At 39.8% G+C, this 20245-nt stretch overlaps 2 protein-coding genes across 3 annotated transcripts; both read right to left on the reverse strand.

Annotated features, from left to right (window-relative positions):
- Positions 1-284: 284 nt before the first annotated feature.
- LOC115786481 (heterogeneous nuclear ribonucleoprotein A0-like) lies at positions 285-4325 on the reverse strand. Of its 2 annotated transcripts, none has more exons than XM_030738643.1 (3): positions 3156-4325; positions 1632-1749; positions 285-389 (listed from the first exon to the last, which is right to left on the reverse strand). In XM_030738643.1, the coding sequence occupies exon 1, from the start codon at positions 4249-4251 to the stop codon at positions 3340-3342; it is 912 nt and encodes a 303-aa protein (XP_030594503.1). In that variant the 5' UTR covers positions 4252-4325; the 3' UTR covers positions 285-389; positions 1632-1749; positions 3156-3339. The 2 variants fall into 2 exon arrangements, with proteins under 2 accessions (XP_030594503.1, XP_030594502.1); XM_030738642.1 differs by having other exon boundaries at positions 293-389; positions 2051-4325.
- Positions 4326-6510: 2185 nt separating this feature from the next.
- On the reverse strand, positions 6511-19897 carry maea (macrophage erythroblast attacher, E3 ubiquitin ligase). The gene is made up of 9 exons (XM_030740139.1): positions 19709-19897; positions 15461-15643; positions 13561-13764; positions 10701-10823; positions 9572-9648; positions 9352-9460; positions 7538-7671; positions 7192-7387; positions 6511-7059 (listed from the first exon to the last, which is right to left on the reverse strand). Exons 1-9 carry the CDS (start codon positions 19775-19777, stop codon positions 6964-6966), a joined length of 1191 nt encoding a protein of 396 aa, XP_030595999.1. The 5' UTR covers positions 19778-19897; the 3' UTR covers positions 6511-6963.
- Between the last annotated feature and the right edge of the window lie 348 nt (positions 19898-20245).

Here is a 20245-nt window from a genome sequence, read left to right on the forward strand (position 1 = left end):
TGCATATTTAAAAACCATGCAATCCAGGCTGTACAATGGGACACATGGCAGGGACAGTAAGAGGGGCATTTTCATAAATCCTTTGGTGTCAGCCAAGAGACAAAACTGACACCATCACAGGACACTTTGACCCCAAAATGCACTCTGTGCATGATTCCCTAAAACAAGTACATCCACCAGCTTTACGTCTGTCTCACCATCTCTGCAAACCTCCTGCCCAACAGAAAACAGACAGCCCTCAGTGTAAAAAAACCAAAACAAAACAAAAATAAACATAACAAATGTCGTTATATAAAAATATATTGATTTATTGTGAATTCATAAAAAGAAAGGCCAACATAAGTTTCCTTTTCCTACAGGGTGATCAGAAATCGCCAAGCAGCATCATCCTATAAAAGGGTAAGAACAAAAGCATAATTTACACTTATGACCACATAAAGCAGCAGTTAAAACATTTAAAATCACAGTAACTTCAGTCACACTGCAGCACCACAATACACACATATGGGTTAGATTTAAAAAAAAAAAAAAAAAAAAAAAAAAAAAAAAAGCAAACCAAACACTGAAGATTACTGTGGGAGTTTTAGTCAGGTCTTGAACTGAGATTTTAGTGCTCGTCGTTACAGCTTCTGGTATGTGTGCAGTTTACCATTAAAGCTCTGACATCTTAAAAATAAGCCTCATTTGAGAGAACACAATCTACAAAATTTACACAACAAAGACCACAACAGATTGACTTAGTGGTCAGCAGACTTTGAGACTTTTTGAGTGATGGAAAAACCAAACCATACAACTGAATACTGACCTCAAACATACTGCCTACTTTGTTTTGTTGAATTTGGTCTCCTGCATTTGTTTATGCAAATTCTGAGTACATTAATAGCCTTTATCTGACACCAAATGGTATTATCTTCCCCCATCAGTGCACTCTGCAGCTGTTGAGCCATTTTTAATAATTCAAGAGAAGCTGCATTCAACTGCAGTGAAGTCCAAACACAAATGCAGACCTGCCATCAGCATTCCCCTTTTTAAACTGCATTTAAAGATGGTAACCATCAGCACGTTTCAACTATTGAGTATCACATTAAAAGCCCCCCCCATTGTTACCATAACACTTTATTTTGAAGTTATAAATAAAAAAAAAAAAAAAAAAAAAAAAAAAAAAAAAAAGGCAACATATAGGGATGAGCTCAAGTCTGCAGCCAAATGCTGAACAAATGTAGTTCAAAGATGGCGTTTATCAAGACTGACTGGATTTTTTTTTTTTTTTTTTTTTTAACACACTGGTCTTGCAAAACAAGCAAAACCAAAATGGCAAGAGCCATTTGGAACACATTTTAGTTTCCCTTTTGTTAAAGCTCTGTATGACTGAATGTTCTCAAATCCTGTACATTTTGTGATTTAAAAACCCTGAAGAGGGCAAACAAAAAAGAAAACACTAAGGAGTAACAAGTACAAAATTTATTTCAGAAGGTGCCCCAGGCAAAAAAGGCTAGAACACGATAGCACTGGGGCACTGCATTATCAAAATTCACTGAAAACCCAACAACAGTTCACAATTAAAAACCACATTAAGACTCTTGCAATTGCCTTTGATCACACCAGGGGAATCCTCTGAAAACTGACTTCACCTGTGGGGGAAGAAGGCACAACCACTCTTTGGTCCCCCCCGTCAGCGTGGAGAGACACACACACACACCCCCAACGTTTCGGGGGTGACTGTCCTCATGCCCAGGTTACAGAAGCAACCTGGAGGAGATGGGAGAAAAAAAACAGGGTGAGATTTTACACCAAGCAAAGCTTCTCTGGAGGAGACGCCAATCTATTTGTTCCATTATTTCATTTAATTATGGAACAATGTTTGGGTCCCCTTCCAACCCCCATTGAAAATAAAACAAATTAAGTAACCCACCCCCACTTCCTTTTTATTTTAAGATTAGCTATATAAGACGCTGGTAAATTAAGATTAAATAATGGCACACGTGTGCACCATCTCAAAGATATTCCATACAATGACCAACACAGAGTGAAGACAGGTTGATTTACATACCTAGTTTGCTGGATGTGGATATCCTAAAGAGATATTTCAGACTCCTATCACAATCGACCCCAGGTAATCAACAGGGTCCTGATGTAGCCTACAAACAAACTGCTACGGCTATTTTGGCTGGGATAGCCTACTGGAATAAGAGTAAGAACACCTAAATGTAGGAATAATCAAAGAAATATCAGAGCCCTCATGTCCACATAGATAAATGTATTCAGAAGAAAAATATAAAGAGTCATTAGCAATATCTAAAAACCACATAATTTTAAAAACAACGTCACACCCTACAAAGCCTACATGCATTGGCTGTGGGTAGACTACAACCATTAACCATTTCACCCACCTGAGTGTAAGGGAATAAACTGTGGGAATGATGCCATGTAACTAAAGAGCGACAAGGTGATGTCACTTATATACCTGTGGATAAACTTGAGGAAGCCTGGTTAAATAAGTAAAATAACTAAGCTAAGTGGTATAACGTTTTATTTAAAATGAACATACATGAGCATAGCAAATTGTTTTTTTTAACAGTAGGTTTTGTTCTCCAGACATGAAAGTATACAATATACATTAGATATTGCTACAGGTAAAGGTAACATGAACAATATTTAGACTGAGACTGACTGAGGAGTTTGGTACAATATGGGAAAAGGAAACAAGAGATCCTGTATCCCATCCCCACCTTCGCTGAATAACCCAATAAGTAAATTATACAAATGTCTGTTCTTAATGACATAGCTATGAAAGGAGAAGAGGAAAAAAAAAAAAAAAAAAAATCATGAACAGAAACATGCCTTCTCATCCTCATACATTTGAAAAATCACACTAAGTTTACTCCAGGAAAAAACAAACTCGAAACGAACTGTTTTAAAAATGCAAATATTAAAAATAAATCATAACTTGTCAGCAAAACAATCCTACATCGAAAAATTCAAAACAACGAGTGAACGCAAATAAAAAATAAGTTCAACTCTAGACGACAACTAGACGCCGGAGGCGTGGGTACATTATAAAAAGCGATGTTATTCTTCCGTCTTAATGTGTCCTAGTTGAACGGCAACAACCACTTCTCGTTATTATCAGGTGTTCTGGGAAGTGACCTTCCTACCTGTTTGGGTTTGGAGGTCTTCGTAATGATTAGGGGGGAGGGGGGGGTCTGTGTCCGTATCTCATGGTTGGATTTCACGGCAGACGCCCCGTTACTGGCTTTGAGTTTTGGAGTCGAAATCCGGGCTGTGGGAGAGATTTGTGGAAAAGGGCGGGGATGGTCGCTTTCCGTTGTACAGTCTCATTTAATAGCCGCCGCCGCCGCCGCCATATCCCCCTCTTGGGTATCCGCCACCGCCGCCGCCTCTGGTGTAGGGAGCAGCGCTCCTCTGGCCGCCGAAGGGTGGCCCCTTCATGGGGCCGTAGCCTGACGGATGCTGGCCATAGCCGCTACCAAACTCGTTGTAGCCGTTACCTCCGCCATAGCCGCTTCCCTGATCTCCATAGCCACCCCCATATGGTCCGCTGCCATACCCTCCGTAGCCGCCACAGTTGTAACCTCCGCCATTACCGTAGTTGTAGTTTCCGCCATAATCCCTGCCGCCGTAGCCATTTTGATTTCCTCTCATGCCTCTACCCCCTCTGCCTCCTCTCGGCGCCATAGAGGTTCTGTTGGCTGCCTGCATCTCCTGCTTGGTCAGAGCTTTCTTTACCTCAACTTTGTGTCCTTTGACCGTGTGGAACTTCACCACAACAGCCTTATCGGCCGCGTCGTGATCAGTGAAGTACACAAAGCCGAAGCCCCTCTTCTTTCCGGTCTCCTTCTCGGAGATCACTTCGGACTTCTCGACCTGCCCGTACTGGGAGAAGTATTCGGTCAGATGCTGCTCTTCGATGTCGTCTTTCAGACCTCCAACGAAGATTTTCTTCACCTTAGCGAGGGCCTCGGGCTTGTTGGCGTCTTCTCTCGCCACAGCTCGCTTCACTTCGACCGCGTTGCCGTCGACGGTGTGCGGCCTAGCCGCCATTGCTGCGTCGGCCTCCTCCGGCGTGGAGTAGGTCACAAAGCCGAAGCAGCGTGACCGCTGGAGCTGCTTGTTCACGACGACAACGCAGTCGGTGAGTGTACCGTACTGCTCAAAATGCTTGCGCAGACCATCGTCGTCGGTGTCCACGTTGAGTCCGCCGACAAAAAGTTTACAAAGCTGGTCGGTCATTTTTGAAAAATGGTGACTCGACTACTGCCAAATGAACTCAACAATGCGCTAATCTCAAGATGGAGGTTGGGGAGAAGCGCAGCTCTATTTATATTCTATGCGCTCTGACGTCACGCTAGGCTGACGATAAAGGACCGCCTTTTCCGGTCCACTTTTTCTTTTTTTTTCTCTACAAAAGGAACGAAGCCACTAAAAAAGAATGAAAACGCATTAATGAACCATGATTGGCACTTAACAAAAATAAATGGTTTTGGTCATGCTACCCTTTTGTCTCACGAGATATCAAAACACCATCTTAGATATTTTGACCTTAAAACACGGAGGTGGGCAAGTGTTATATGGCATCCTAAGCGATAATTTAACCACATGTGGATTAAATGTCCAACGTTATTAAAAAAAAATAAAAAATTTGAGGCAAAATCTGATGAAAAACACCACAAAAATGAGTGTTTATGTTATTTTTAAGTGGAAGATTTACTAATAAAATCGTTTGGTTTTCTTAACCCAAGTAAGAGAAGCAAACTGAAGAGGCTGCCAAGGACTGGAGAATTTTTCAATTTAACAGACTAATCAGTAAATGAGGAAAAAGTTAGCTGCATCTCTATAAAATCTATTAATCCAGAGAAGCAAAATTGTAAGCGGCTGATTTGTTCTTTGCAGATTCTGGCTTTTAGAAAGCGCAATGAAAGATAAGTCAATCATACTGCCTACTTTTTTGCAGCCCTGAACTTGCTGTTGAAAGTGATCAAACATTCAGAAAAGCAACCCCGCCCCTAAATCCTGACCTTCTGGGGCTATGAAGGTGTACTTTCAGGTGAAAGGCAGCACTTGATTTAATTACCACGCTTAGCGAATGACCACACCTACCAGCAGCTTATGGTAATGCAGATTTCAGAGCAGACAGAGCAAAGCAGACAGCAAACAAAGAAACACCAAAATCAAAGTTTACTGAAACCTTTATGAGGCATATTGCTCATGAAACAATCCCTATTTCTACTCTACCAACACAAACACACAGGACAGTCTGTCTGCACAGATACAGCTCCAAACCATAGATGGACACAAATGAGGCAACTTTTGGTTTGTCAATAAACAGATGGAAAAAAAACGACTGATGACAAAAATCAATCACTTTAACCTGAATTTTTGGATTGCTCTGGGTGTTCACGGTTGAAATTTACTTAAATCCTGCTCCATTTATCCACATTATTTTATGATAGTCCTCCTTACAGTATGTTTGAAAACCATAAAGATTGAAGGTTACTTTTCTCCTCCGTCTGACTTTGCAAGGATAGACAGTAAGCCTTGGGGAGATTTTTTTTCCCCTCAGTAAAAGCCTAAGCATGAACATTAAATGAAATGCAGCTCATGGTCTTCTACACTTTGCAAATCCTGTAATATTGGTGCTGCAAGCAGCTTCAACACAGGGTACAAGACTGGAAAAACATCGACACAGTCCTCTTTATTATCGAAGCTTCGTTGAGAAAATAGTTATGAAATTCAGACGATGTGGACAACGCCCAGTTGACTAAAAATCACCCAGGGTGTTTTTTTTTTTTAAAGCAAAAGAAGTTTCAAACATTAACTGAAATGAAGTGTTAACAACGAATCCTCTCACATCAAAAAACGGGAAGACAGTTTTTCCATTTGGAAGCAGAAAACCATCAGAGATGTTTTCTTGTTTAAAAATTGAGTAAATTTCTTTATGGGAGATAGTACCATGTAACTCATATTACCATCTGTGAAACTATGTGCTTCTCCAGTTATGATATACTCAACAGCTGTTTAAGTTGAGCATATTGAAGGCTATATCAGGTTTATAACAACCAAGAAAACACTTTTCAATTTACAGAGCAAACTTTGCAGAAGGCAAATTCTTTTTTTTTTTTTTTTTTAAATTATGTCCCTAAAACTCTTGAATCTATAAATGAAGATAATCAATTCCTACCTAATATTTACATTAAAGCTGGAGCCTTTTGTAACCCAAACCAGGCTCCAGTCTGAATCAGGAGGGAGATAAAATTAATCTAGTTAGGTAGTTTAAAGGAAGCATTTAAAAATATTCCCCAACAACCACCAGAAACATGGCTAAGACAAAGGATGCTGACAGCATGCACCACATGATGAGATGTGACCAGGCAGCCATGTCTGTTTACAAAAAAAAGGCTTAAATTTTGTGTTAATGTGGTTAAAGCAGCGAGTTAACACATTTCTGCCATGTAACAAACAAACATCAGTTGTAAAAGGAAAAAGTCAAAGTAACCTCAACAGGATTTTATTTGTTGTAGTAAAATCAAACATCTACCTAGCAGTTTTTCACTCGTCAGTCCTTTTCTCTACTCTCTAATCTTCAGTGTGAAGGCCTGTAAGATAATGACAATGCTGACAGTCCATGTGCTTGAATGGATCAGATTAAACAACTTCTAGCCACATCTAAAACAGAGTCTGAAAGGAGAAGAGCCCAGTTTTTCAGATAAAATGGAAGTGGGGGAAGGGGGCCATGGGGGACTGGATGGGCTAACTTGAGCTGATCATGTAAAGTGAAGGGGGAGCAGGAGGTTCCACGGACACACCCGTCGTGGGTTGCATCTGTGGGAGGAAGAAGGGCACTGGATCACAGCTCCACAGGTGGCTCTGAGCAGGCCAGGTCACAGGTGATGGGTGACGGGCCGAATCTGATGTGGTTGATACTCAGAAGCGTCATCTGAGCAATCACATGATGTAGACCTTCTCCGCCTGAGAGAAGTTGAAGACTTCTTTGGTTCTGGGACACACCACTTTGTCATCTTGGCGGATGGACAGAAGTGACTGGAATAGATAGTAATAAAATATATCAGAGTTTTATATGACTATCACCCATCAATCCTGCAATTTAAATTGCTTTAACATGGACAGAAACAGCTTTAAACAGTCCCAGCTGGCACTGTGAAGTGTACTCACATTGTAGCCGTAAACATATCCATTAGGCAGCATCATGGGAGGGTTGTTTTCATTCATGACCTCTCCGGAGATTTTACAGACTAGTCTGGAATTGGCGCAGTGGGCCATGGGTAGAGGCTGGGCCAACTTGTTAAGAGATTTACTGCACACTGGGCAGTCTGGGTTTTTAGAGGTGCCATCCTCCTTGTAGCACTGACTGGATTTAACATGGGAGTTAAGGATTAATGCAATTTAGGGAACATTTCTCACAGAAGAAACCTTTCTTAGAGCAGAAATAAGAAAGGAGTTAAAAGGTTTAAGGAGTTAAAATGACAGTGTTAGGAGTAACCAAACACTGGAAGGATACGGTGTCTTGATGGCAGACAGACCAGCCTGCAGGGTGATAGTGAAGACAGAGTTGTTTCCCAGCTGGTGCAGTCTGTAGTTGTCATATCGGAACTGCTGGATCAGCATCTTCCAGCGGGCTGGATCCAAAAGGTCCTGATGGATCAGGAAAAAAAACAAGAGAAAAGAGAAAAGATTTTTACAAAGTCCATAACATCCATCATCAGATTTTTTTCTCTTGTACAATATACAACACTGTCTGTAAATTAAATGACCCCCCCCCCCCCCAAAAAAAACAACAAAAATTGTCTACTTTTTGTGTGTACAAGGCATAAATGTGTCACCAGCCATCACATGGTGAATTCAGCTTCAAAAGAGTACATAAATATCCAGCACAGAGTCATAAAACACAACAGAAGCTACATTAGAAGGAGCATCAGCTGTTCCACGTTATGAGGCCTGAATCCGGGTTTAAACATGCTGATTTCTGTTTACAAATGAGGTCACAACCAATCATATTTGTATTTGACAATTCTGGTGTTTATTTGTCATGTGCTTTTATGCATCTATTTTACTCTGCTGCTTCAGCCTCTGAGAACCAGCTCATCCGGTCCAGGCTCATGTTGCTCTCCCTGCAGATTAGCCAGGTTTATGCTGTGGGAACAGCCAGCCAGCAGGCACACCAACAAGAGACAGGACGGTACTAGATCAGACTGCCCAACTCTGATATGTCATGTGCAGAGTAACAACCTGCCTTTAACATGATTCTGACACAGTGAAGTTCTGGAAAATGGTTGTGTGACTCACCACTGCAACCTGTATAACCTGAATAGCTCATTTAAAACTTAAATCTTCAGTTTGAGACTACAATAATTGGTTCATGGTAAATGAAATGATTTTTTTTTAACCATATTTTCACCATATAAGGAAGTACATTTAACCATGTAATGATAAAGATCAAAAACTATATTGTCTAGGAGTAGTTACACCAGTACCTCGAGTTTAGAGTACCTGCTATAAATCATCTGCCTATTCAGACGCTGACGTGCTCTTTAATCAGCGATGTTGATTTGGAGTGAATTGTGATTAACAGTTTTCCCAAGAATAGCTGAGGCTGTAGGAGGGAGGGGTGCTTTCACCACAAAATCCTATCTGAGTACTGATAAGACTTATCTGAACTAGTTACAGTTTAAGTTTAATCCTTTTTACTTACCCTGAGTGTGCTTTTATTGAGAATTATTATATTTACATGTAACGCAACCATTATATAGGACTATAAAGTAGAAGAAATAAAGGCAGTCTTTTGCACTATGATAATAATGAAAGCTCCCTTTAGTAGCGTACTGGCAGGGGAGCGAGGCTGTCACTTATGTTTCTGTAATACTGGCACAAGTAGCTGGCAAAAACACTACACTAGTCTGGCTTTCCTAAAAGCAGAAAAAGCCAAAAGCTTTTTGAGATAAAACACTGGTAACAGTGCGCCATGGTACAACTCAGAGGACGCTGGAGTGGAAAATTAAAATTAGCGGTGCTACTGAAAGCCTAACGTTGCACAAAGAGGGAATTGAGTTTATTTTTGTCAAAGACAACAGGGGCCCTCTGGTGGCTGGTCTGTTGCTATACACTCTGTCTTTAATTCAAACACATGAGAAGTCAGGATGGTTTGTTAACAGCTCTGCCCAAAATGGTTCCAACATTTCCATATGTCAAGATTTATGTGAGACACTTTTAGGGTTTCATTATTCTTCCTGCCTGCTGTATGTGTGCCACAGGGGTCTGACCAAATACAATGACGTCCTTGCAGATATTCACACTGATGAAGATCACTAATATTACCTTGTATGGGGAGATGTGTGTATCTGATGGAAAGGCCAGCATGCCCATCACCTGCCGAACCTCATCCAACTGTCCTCCTTCTGCTTGGCTGAAGTGCTTTCTAGCATGTCTAATACACACAAAGAGACCCACAAGCTCAGTAAGACGCACACTGCAAATTTAGAAATACACAACTATGGGGATTTCAGGTGAAAATTTGTGTGTGTTGTGGTTCAAGTACCGCACTGCATCCATGCGTTTGTTTTGCCTGATGAGCTCAATGAACTCCTGGATTCTCAGACTGAACTCAAGACAACTCTACCAAAAAAATAAAAGAGAAAAATGCCATCAAGTTCAAACAACTAAACCCCACGGTTAATTTCTACTGTTCATAGAGTTGAGACAGGGCAAACGGCATCCTGTACCACCTGGAACTATGATTTCCCTGATTTACACAATGCCCACCTGGCAAGAAACTGAAGCTAAACAAAACCAAATTTCACTAATGTGCTCATGAGAAAGAAAACCAATGCCACATCCATAGAAATAATCAAATTATCAGCTAACAGGTCAGATTATTGACTCTTGTTTCAGTTATGAATTCTACCGAGGGCATTGTTAAGGATAATTTTGTTATGTCCAAGGGTTCAGGTTTTTTCCTTTCTCATGCTTTATGGCGTTTGACCTCTTGACCCTGCAGGTAGTGGAGATGCAGGCTTGCGGGGCCTCCCTAACAGAGGGAGTTCTGGTTTCTGTCTTGGTACCTCTGTCTCCAACGCCAATGAGACCGGTTTGCAAAAAGTGCTGCATATATCTTTCTGAACTGTGTGTGACCTGTATAGGATGACTGGAAGGGGCTGAACAATGTAATGTGATACTCTAAGATTTTCTATTAGTAAGGTCTGTGTCCTTTGTGTCTCTGAATTCCTCATTGCATCACTGCATGCTCTGTATTGACCAAATTCCTTCTTGCAAGAATACATTTTCTAAACACAACTCAGGCAGTAAACTAATTTTTTTAATAGAATGCACTAAAATTTCCACAACAGGCATCCTGGTAAAATAATCTTAGGATTAAAAGGGCAACTTTCTGCCATTCTCAGCAGGGCAAAACCTAAAAGATGAGCAATTAAGACTTAATTTCTTGCACAAGAAACTACTGGACTGCTGATTCTTGTTTACTAGAGGTAGAACGATGTAATACAGATAAACAGCAGTGTTTTTTTTTCAGGGTTCACAGATTTATAGATTTTACTGGTATCAAAGCCACCATTAAAAAGCACATTAGATGCTACGCTGGTTATACAGTGCTTTTTTACTTCCCAGCTGTACATAATAACAATGCCTTGAAAAATCATTAATTATTCTACCTTCATCTTGCGGAGGCGGGACTTGTTGTCATGGCACCAGGCCAGGCAAGTGGCCGTCTCCTGCCTCTCCAGAGACTCCTCCACCTCCTTGGCTGTGAGGAACATCTCAATGTTCACCAGATCCTAAAAATGCAACAGAGTCAGTGTGGTAACAGAACAAATACAGGAATAAGAAAAAAAGAAAAAAAAAAAGATGGAGATCAAAGAGAAGGAATGTGTTAGATGGTCACATGAAGTGCGTCTTTTCAATTATTCATGTTGTAGAACATCAAAACAGCACATGTAATTATACAGCTGGAGAATTACTGAAAAAGAAACCCAGTTACTTTTTTGTGCCATACAGATGTGATTAATTAATTTAAAAAAAAAAAAGCATTTATCAAGCGATCCAAAACAAAAGCACAAGGAAAGTGACCAATCAAGTTATGGTTACCTGAATATCTTATTTAGTTCTATCTACAATGTTCACATTCATGGTATTGCATGTACACCATCAATTGCCTTCATGTGTTTATTTATTTTACAGATGCAGGAAATTGTTAACCATTAGAGATTTTTTTGCATTTTTTGATAAATATGAATTAAAATGGTCCTAAAGCTGCTAAAGAAAATCAAATGAAACTAATGAAATTAAAAGGTCACATCTGATCAATAAATAAGGCAATATTACATTCCAATATTACACATCTGTGAGGTGGGAAAAATATGTGAACCACAAGAATTAAAATTAAATTTAAAGAAGAAATGAGAAACTGAATTTTTCAATCAACCGTTATGAGTGTGAGAATTGAAAGAAGGGGAGGGATCTATTAAAGACTGATCTTCACGACACGTTTTTCAGGAAGTTAATCATGGCTTAAACAAAGGAAATCACCAGAACCTCAGAAAAGGGGGGTTTGATGCTCATTAGGTTGGAAAGAGGTTACTCAGCGATCTCTAAAGAATCTGACAGACGCTGCACAACTGAGGGAAATTCATTGTTATTCTCTCTGTCAATACTTGGTTTACAAATATGAATCAGTATTAAGGACAACACTGAACAACAATGTTACGCATGTCACGATTTAATGGAGGCCACTGCTCTTCAAAAAGAACACAGCTGTCCATCTGAAAAACACGGATACTTTTTGTTACATTTGAAGAAAGAAAAAGACGGCATTCCAGCATCTGAACCTCATCCCATCTGAAAAGCGTCACACTGGTAGAATCATGGTTCTGGTGTGTCCAAAATATTGTCTAGATTAGGCACAGTTTAAACAGAAGCCTTCGATATTCTTAATTATGTGTCCTTTCTTGTAGCTCCTGTTTTTCAGTAGTGCTATACACAGACATGCACAGTTAGAGCAAATAATGCTGTCCATGTAGGTAAAAACCGTTAAAATGTTAATGGAAAAAAGAAAGGCCAGCAGTAAGGCTGTCGTTTCAATATAGAAAATTAAAGTAAACCTGCCATAGTATGATGTGGAGTGAATAGAGACTGCTACGGGGCAGTAAAGTGCTGTCCTAAACTGCAAAATGAGCAAATTATTGTAAAACAGAAAGTGGCACAATAATGATTTAATCTCGATTATCTTGCTTTAATAATTGTGAAATAAAAATTTGATTAATGCACAGCACAGCTACTTGCAGAATACACATGCTGTGCAATCCAAGCACTCGCTCTCATCTCTCTTTTTCAATCACATATAAAAACACTAATTAATTCACAGTTAGTTAAACTGTACTCTCATGTTTTTGTTAAAAACATCGTGCAGTTCATTTAATATTTTTGGTCCTTTAACATTACAGAAGCAGTACTCCGCAGTATGATCTCTTTCAGCCTTGCACACTCTGAACTACCTCCTCTTTAGATTTGCTCCCAAAAAAATAACCGTATCAATACAGCTGCTGATAGGAATATATGTGCGTTTCCATTATCACTGCGCTACCTGCCACATAAACAAAATAATGCAACTCTTTTTCCTGCTTAGGGGTTTTCAAAGACTGGCATGGTTGTGTTGGGAGAGCTTTGCAGACTGTCCTCTACATGTTTTAGCTGTTTCCATCACCAGAGGGCAGCGTCAAAAACAAAACAGTATGTGGGCTCCTCTTAGTGCACAAGCTGTTGGTCCTTTTTGTTTACCTTCTGCTACAGAGAAGTCTAAATCATAATGTCAAATAACTTTTTATAGTGTAGTGAAACCAAGTGTTAAAAACAATGAAAACTGTCCAGTGTAACTACAGACTGCTTCTCAAGCTGCTCTTTGGTGATTTGTTTCATGTTTCTTCCTCTCTATGCTGAACTCCACCTTAGCCTAGCATCAACACTGTATTGCCGCATGCTGTTGCAGTTTTGGACGACCGTATGCGAGGACATCTCCACTGGCTGCATATCCATAATCCTTCACTTTCAGTAGCCAAAAGCCTATCCAAACTAACACAAGGGCAGTACCATAAATTCTGCCTTACGAGTCAGGGCAGCATTCACTAAATCTCATAACAGCCAAGGAACAGATGGAGATCTAGCAAGGATCTGCCATAGAGCTGTACAAGGGGCCTGTATGAGGAAACCCCTCCTGGAATTAAATATGGAAGAAGCGGTTAAAATTCCTTTAAGCTGATGTGCAGAATTTACTGCAGAAGTTACAATTATTGCTGCACAAGGACTCACACTACATACTGGAAATAAAGGTTAATAACACCCACCCCCCCAGATGTAATATTGAACAATTTCTTCTTCATAAGTAAGTCTAACACTTAACAATTTTTTAAAATTAGGTTCTCTCTTTCAACTTGTTTCAGATCACATTTACGCAGAAATATAAACAACCTTAAACCTTTGCCTTCTACTGTACATGAACTTCAGTACCCCTATAATTACCTCTATGCCGCTCTGTCTGGCCAGTTTTACAGCCGTGTTGTAGTAGCCACAGCGCAGAAGATGCTCCACCATCATGCGGTCCATGCGTTTCTTCTTCCATAGGTTAACTGAAGCAGGCTGGTCGCTGCTGTGTTCCTTCAAGTGCTCGATGCGACGCTTACATAGCTTGGCACTCTCGTCTTCTGCTTGAATGGACTCTGCAGCCTACGGGACACAAACGCAATCATGATAGTTACAAAATACTTCCTAAAAGAGGTTTTCTTGTTTTCTTAAGAAATATAACTAAAATGATTTAGATTTATGACATATAACGTGGCTGACTGTAAAACAGGAACAAATCATGAACATTGAAACTAAGCGGTCAGAAACCTTGGACAGTGTTCAAGTTTGTTTGGAATAAAACTGCTGCTTCCTGCTCCACAGACAGGACAGGATATAAAATATGCATCGCAACCACAAAGGAGTACTTTCTTCCCACGGCTCCAGTAAGGACACAGTGACCATTCAGCACGTAATTACAGTCCTAGGCTAACTTTTCAGCACATCCTGTCCTCTTAAGGTAAATTTTTTGAATACAAAATTGTGTAACACTGTTTTAAATAAGCATTGTTTTCCAGGCTGACTCTGCTTTGCTCAATTTCAAAGTTTTATTCTTGACTCCTGAGATTTGTCGCACCCCTGGCAAATCAGTGCAGTGTCTAGTATGACATAGTCTTACGCACAATGGAGGCACTATTTTCCTCCTCACAAACCTCTAATACCTGATAAACTTGTCAACATAGAGGCTAAAAAAAATCCTAAAGTGTGATTTCATAGCTCAATACAAAAGTCAACCTTGCAGCATTCCTTGGCAGACAAATGCAATCCACCTAATGAGGTGCTTTCACTAAAAGAGGTGGTCATTGTAGCTTTCCACAGCTGGCTACACATGAAGTGAGATCTTGTTTTGAAAGAAGATACTACATGTTGCTTTTCTACTCCAGCTTAATGAGATTTAGGTGGCTGGTTCTGCTTTACCCTTTTCACTGTATTTTACAAATTAGGAAAAATGAGGGGTGCATCATTAAGAAAGGGACATGCTTGAGGTAAGTAACTCAGAAAGGATCACATTATAACTCCAGAGAATGACCAAACTTCAGCTGCATGAGTTGAAGTACCGAGTTTAAGGCATTCACTTTATCTCTTTCCAAAAAACACCAAGTGATTTCCTTCCTCAATCACTTTCAAACAGCTTCCAAGTGAAGAAGGTGGAGATTTCCCTGGCCTCCTGGAAATTGTCTCCTATCTTTCCAAAGCCAGATTTGGAAATAATCCCCAAAACATTTGAAAACACTGGCCTTTAAGAGTAGCAATAGGAATATAAAAACACAGGGATGACTAACATGATAAAACTTTCATAAATACAGATGGCACAGTTACATGTGTAAGCCATCTTCCTGTTGGCCCCGATTATCTCTGTAATTGCCTTTTTGTACAAAAGCACTGCTCCAGACTGCTTCCAGAAAAGGGCTAAAGTTGACACTGACAAAACCTCTATTGTGAGATCAGCTTCACTGGAACACAAAATTAGCAACCACAGTCAACGGTGTCAGAGATTTACTCTGCTAAGGACGAAGAGAAAATGTGCAAAGCTATGTTTGTTCATGAAATGAAATGTTATCATAAAAGGTGGTGGCAAAGTTCGACTTTGTCTTTCACTGTTAATTGAACTGAAAGAAGGTGAGATTGAACCTTGTCTGTTTGCTGTTTAAGCGTGGGTAGTCAGCTTTCAAAAACATCATCTTGAAGAGCTGTGAACTCTACTCCCTCACTAAAACTAAAAGGAAACTTGGCAATCTCTCACCAGCCTGGAAGGACTCGACTGATACACTTGGAAAATGTGTACGTCTGTATCCCTTACCTTCCTCTTCAGGGCACTGAGTTTCTCTACCACTCCATCCAGCAGGGACACCACAGAGTCGACCACAGGGAAGCTGCTCAGTGTCTTCTCCAGCTCTGCAACCACCATTGTGACGTGACTCGTCTCTCGGTCGATGTTCTTCTGAGCCGCTCTGAAGCGTTTGTTCAGAGTCTCATATGGCACCTGTAGAGATCGTAAATGTGCCATTTCAGACAGATATGTTTGGCAGTGGCAAAGGGGATTAATGCATCTCAGTGCAATCACAGCTCAACATGTGGATTATCTTAAGGTGATAAAGGTAGAAGGTTGTTTAAATACTCAAGTCTCTTCCCTCCTCTACAGAGTGCTTCGCCATCATTACCTTTCATTTGAGATGTTTCTCTGAATTATACTGCACCAGCTTGAATCAAGACCATACACATAATTCTAAACTCCTGCTTAAATAATTTACAGTACCCGCACGGACAAATTCAAATTACTGATGCATTTATGTCACTGACCCTTTATATAAGCAGACTCCTCCATACTGGCATATGAGGGAACTATAATGCCTTTCAGTTTCAACAATATGAGTCAAAAAAAAAAAGTTACTTTCCACAAATGAAATTCAAAGATTTCAGTTTAAATACAGCTCATCTATCAATCTGTGCACATACATTTTTATAACAGCAAGTTATCTTTCACAACAGATTCAAAAACTTCATCCAGAGCACAAAGAGAGGAAAATAAAATGGCTATTTCCCCTAACCAGTTAGCACACGCTGGCATGTAGCCAGAATCTGGAGACCTCGTCTGAAAACACAGCTTGAAAAAAGCAACAAAAACAGCATTCATTTCTACACCCTTTTCACAGAAACCCTGCTTTGTAAATTATGTGTTTATTTTCTTTGATCAGCAATAAAGTACTTAACTAGTTTTACGTGATCCTTGTGATTCCCTCTGCTGACATGTTGTATAAACAAGAGGAGCGCTTTGACCCATTCAAAGGATTTGTTTCTTTTAATACAGAGCCAAATTTATGTCACAGATTACTAAGATGGCGAGGAAAGAATCATGGGAAAAAACCTGGAAAATGCAGCACCAGATGCAAAATCCAAATGGGCTTCATTTCTCAGATATCTTACTGTACCACATACTGGTATGCACTTCAAAAATTCTTTGCTGTCCTTTTTTTTTTTTTTTTTTATTACCCTAATGGGTCCTATCAGTGTATAACAGTGAAAGGGCACTACCTTTAGCCTCCACACCCTAAAGTGTGCCTGTGACTACATTAGGGTCAGGGTTTGCCACAATGTTATTAGTCATTATTTTTATCTTTTTTTTTTTTTTAATAATCTGTCCTGTCCAGCAGGACAAATAACTACCGGTACTCATAACTCAAGGTTTTCCAAGACAGACGGTGATGATTTCAGCAAGCTGTAAGGAAAAGCCAAGGTATATTATAAAGTAGGTAAAGGGCTTTTCCTGGCTCAGAATGGGTCTTTGGGAAGTGGCTATACATGTAAGCATAATTAGTTCACATTAGGTCAATGTTAGGTCTGTCTTACATTTTTAACAGAAATCTACGCATTTTCCTGTTGTTTCTGACCATTTGGCAAACACAATACTGATTAAAAAACATCAGTGTATTCAGTGTTGTGGCTTTCTTTTGAGGAAAAAATGTAGTAGATTTTGGCAATATAGTAATATAATAGCTGAATGTTAAACTGGAATGTTCCAATCCAACTTTTACAAAATTCAGTGCTGTTTTCCCCCCAATTAAATTTAAAAGCTGCATGGAAATTATTAGATCATTTTTCAGTGAGAGATTCACCCCTGTGGCAATTCAAACACTCAAAAACAAACATTTATCTGTATATGGGTCATGTCCATGGCATCCCGGCTGGTAGAGACTGTGCTACTTTGGGATTTTTTCTGGCTCAAGAAGAGGGCTTTGCCAAAGAGTTTGTGTCACCTTACTTAAGAGAAACCTATACATTTTTAAATATTTCTTGAGACTTTGAGGGGGAAGACATGCAGCAAATAGCCCGGGGTACATTCGAACTGCGGTGTCTGCAATAACCTTACAATATATGGGTCACCTGCTCAACCTAGAGAGCTAAACCAGCACCCAACCTATGCATTTTCCTGTTCTTTCAGATTATTTGCTCAACAAAAAACCAAACAAACAAACAAACAAAAAAAATAGTTTAAAGCCAAGTAAATTTAATCATACTTTAAAAAATAGTGATTAAGATCATTTTTGGTGACAATTATTTCCCTTTGATGGATACCAAAATCTTTTTTTAGAGGAAAAAAACTGCATTCCTTTGTGGAAGTGGTTAACTATCTGATAATTTCAGGAAATGTTGCAAGTGCTTCACCAATTATCAGCTTTCAGATCCATTTTCTTAAAATAAATAATTATCAAAAATTCTTAATTAATATATGAGGTCCACATCTGCATGAAAGAGCAATAAAATTAGCTGCAGTTTGAGAAAACTGAAATATCTCCTTTCTGAATGTAACTGGCTATTAGATTGTATAATGGTTAAGGTTAGGGTCAATCTTTGTTATGTGACCTTGATTTAGTCAAGAGTGAACATGTACTTCAGCCATGAGCACACAACAGACTGTTATCACAGCAAAAGCTATCCATGAAATGAATACGGTGGTTATCTTTCATAATTGTTTTTAGGTCAGGCCTTGTTAGAGACAGCAGCAACCCCACTTCAAACAGTGAACATTACATATTAATAATAATCACAGTAATAACTGAATAACTGATGCAAGAGTCAGGCGCTTCCAACATAATAATACCTTAGTAACTAATATATATATATATATATATATATATATATATATATATATATATATATATATATATATATATATATATATATTTGCTAATGTGGTAATGCATATTAGGAGCTTCCTCTGTTTGTGTGCCACATTTTGCTCAATATAGCTCCAAATGTGATCAACACTGCTGTCCTGCAGCTGTAGATTCCCATTTGATGCCAATTATAACCATCACTCCTGTCTTAAAATGGTGCCCATCATCTCACTGCAGCATCCAACCATAGCAGCCAGAGACATTCCCAAACCACAGCCATTCATGCTCAACACAGACATTTTTAACATCAGCTGCAGCACGAAATGCCTCTATCCATCATGCAACATTACGCAATTAGTTACCACACAAAAGCAGTCAATGCGTTGGTACTCACAGCCGTGCTTTCTTTATATGACGACGCTCTCCTGAGCACAGGAAGCAGCCCGGACTTGTTTGAGCTCGTCTTTTAGCAGCGGTGTCGCAGCAGCAGCAGCAGCGTTATGTGGAATGGAGGAAAACCGTGCGTGTGTGCGGCGGCAGCAGGCTGTGATTTCTCTCACTGGCCATTTTGAAGTACAGAGAGTGAACAGTAGCAATCTGATGACACTGCGCTAACTCTCAGTGCTGCTTCTCCGCCTGACAGCGCCGGGTTACGGGCTTTTCCTCCTCCTCCCCCGACCGATTTCAACCCACCTCTGCATGCACGGATTTTGCATGCTTTGAGGTTATGCATCGGGTAGGATGCTCGTTAAAGACGTCCAACACGGGTTTTAGCACAGCAGCCGAGCTAACAGCCGAGTTAGCAGGCCAATCACGTTTGCATGTCACTTATCTGACTGCTGGTGGGGCGAGCAACCGTGTTCTTTGAGACTCCATCAAAAAAAATATATACTGTAACCTTTAAATATCCTATCCCTCTGTACTTTTCAAGTGTCCAGGACAGCGCAAGAGAAGTTGTACACTCGCACACACACGCTACAAATCAACGTGCTTCCACCAAGCCAGCGACCTTTAAGACAAAGCAGTGGTAGGCAGGTAGCTGATAGGTAAGTTAGGTGAGCTGACGAGCCGTGGTTAGGATAATCTGGCCAAAACCAACCAAAAGTCAAGTTATCAGCTGTGGGGCCTCTGGCGGACTTAGCCACCATAATAAAACGAATTAGCACAGCCGGAAGCCAGCAAACCAACCCACAGCTTATATCATTTAGGGGACCACAGATTCTTCTACATCCATTCATAAATACAAGTAATTTATACACACTAGCTACCTGGCTAAGCTAATTCAGCTAACGTTAGCCTCCCTGACGAGTTGTCTCGCTATCTAATGAACGAGTAATTACGATTTTTTCCAAATAGCACAACACGCACTGTGTATTTTTGCAACAGCAGAATCATTAGCCAATCAATATACACCAGTTTCCGTTTGTGTTTACCTTCAGGGTGGGATATTCTTGGACTTTGAGAGCCATGGACAGTTGAGATGCTGTCTCCTGCACCGCCATCTTGGTTTTGTGGTTTTCTTGTGGTTGTTTGTCTTTTTTTTCAGTCGGCTCAGAATGTGCTCAGTGCTTACTACTGCCATCTGGTGGGACGGTGTAAGCATTGACTCTGAGGACGTTCAACATTATGCAAACATAACGAAATTACAGTTATTACCCCCTCTCTAACATGCAGGCTAATTCACCAGTATATGCAAGCTCTTTAATCTAAATTATATTTTTTAATTTTTAATAAAATATAGTTGTTATTGTTATCCATGAATTCTGAAATTAGCTGTTTAACAAAAAACAAAAATAATTTTAAAGCACATTATTATTTTTTGATTAAAAAGCCAAGTTACAGTTATTTGCACTCCTAAACAGAAAAAATAGATGTAATATTTACATTTTTATACTTAAATTTGCAGCCTGAAATTTGGGTATAAAAATTCTGTGTGTTATTTGTCTAAGTAATAACAATAAAATTTTTTG

Source organism: Archocentrus centrarchus, chromosome 10 (genome assembly GCF_007364275.1).
Source record: "Archocentrus centrarchus isolate MPI-CPG fArcCen1 chromosome 10, fArcCen1, whole genome shotgun sequence".
Classification (NCBI taxonomy): domain Eukaryota; kingdom Metazoa; phylum Chordata; class Actinopteri; order Cichliformes; family Cichlidae; genus Archocentrus; species Archocentrus centrarchus.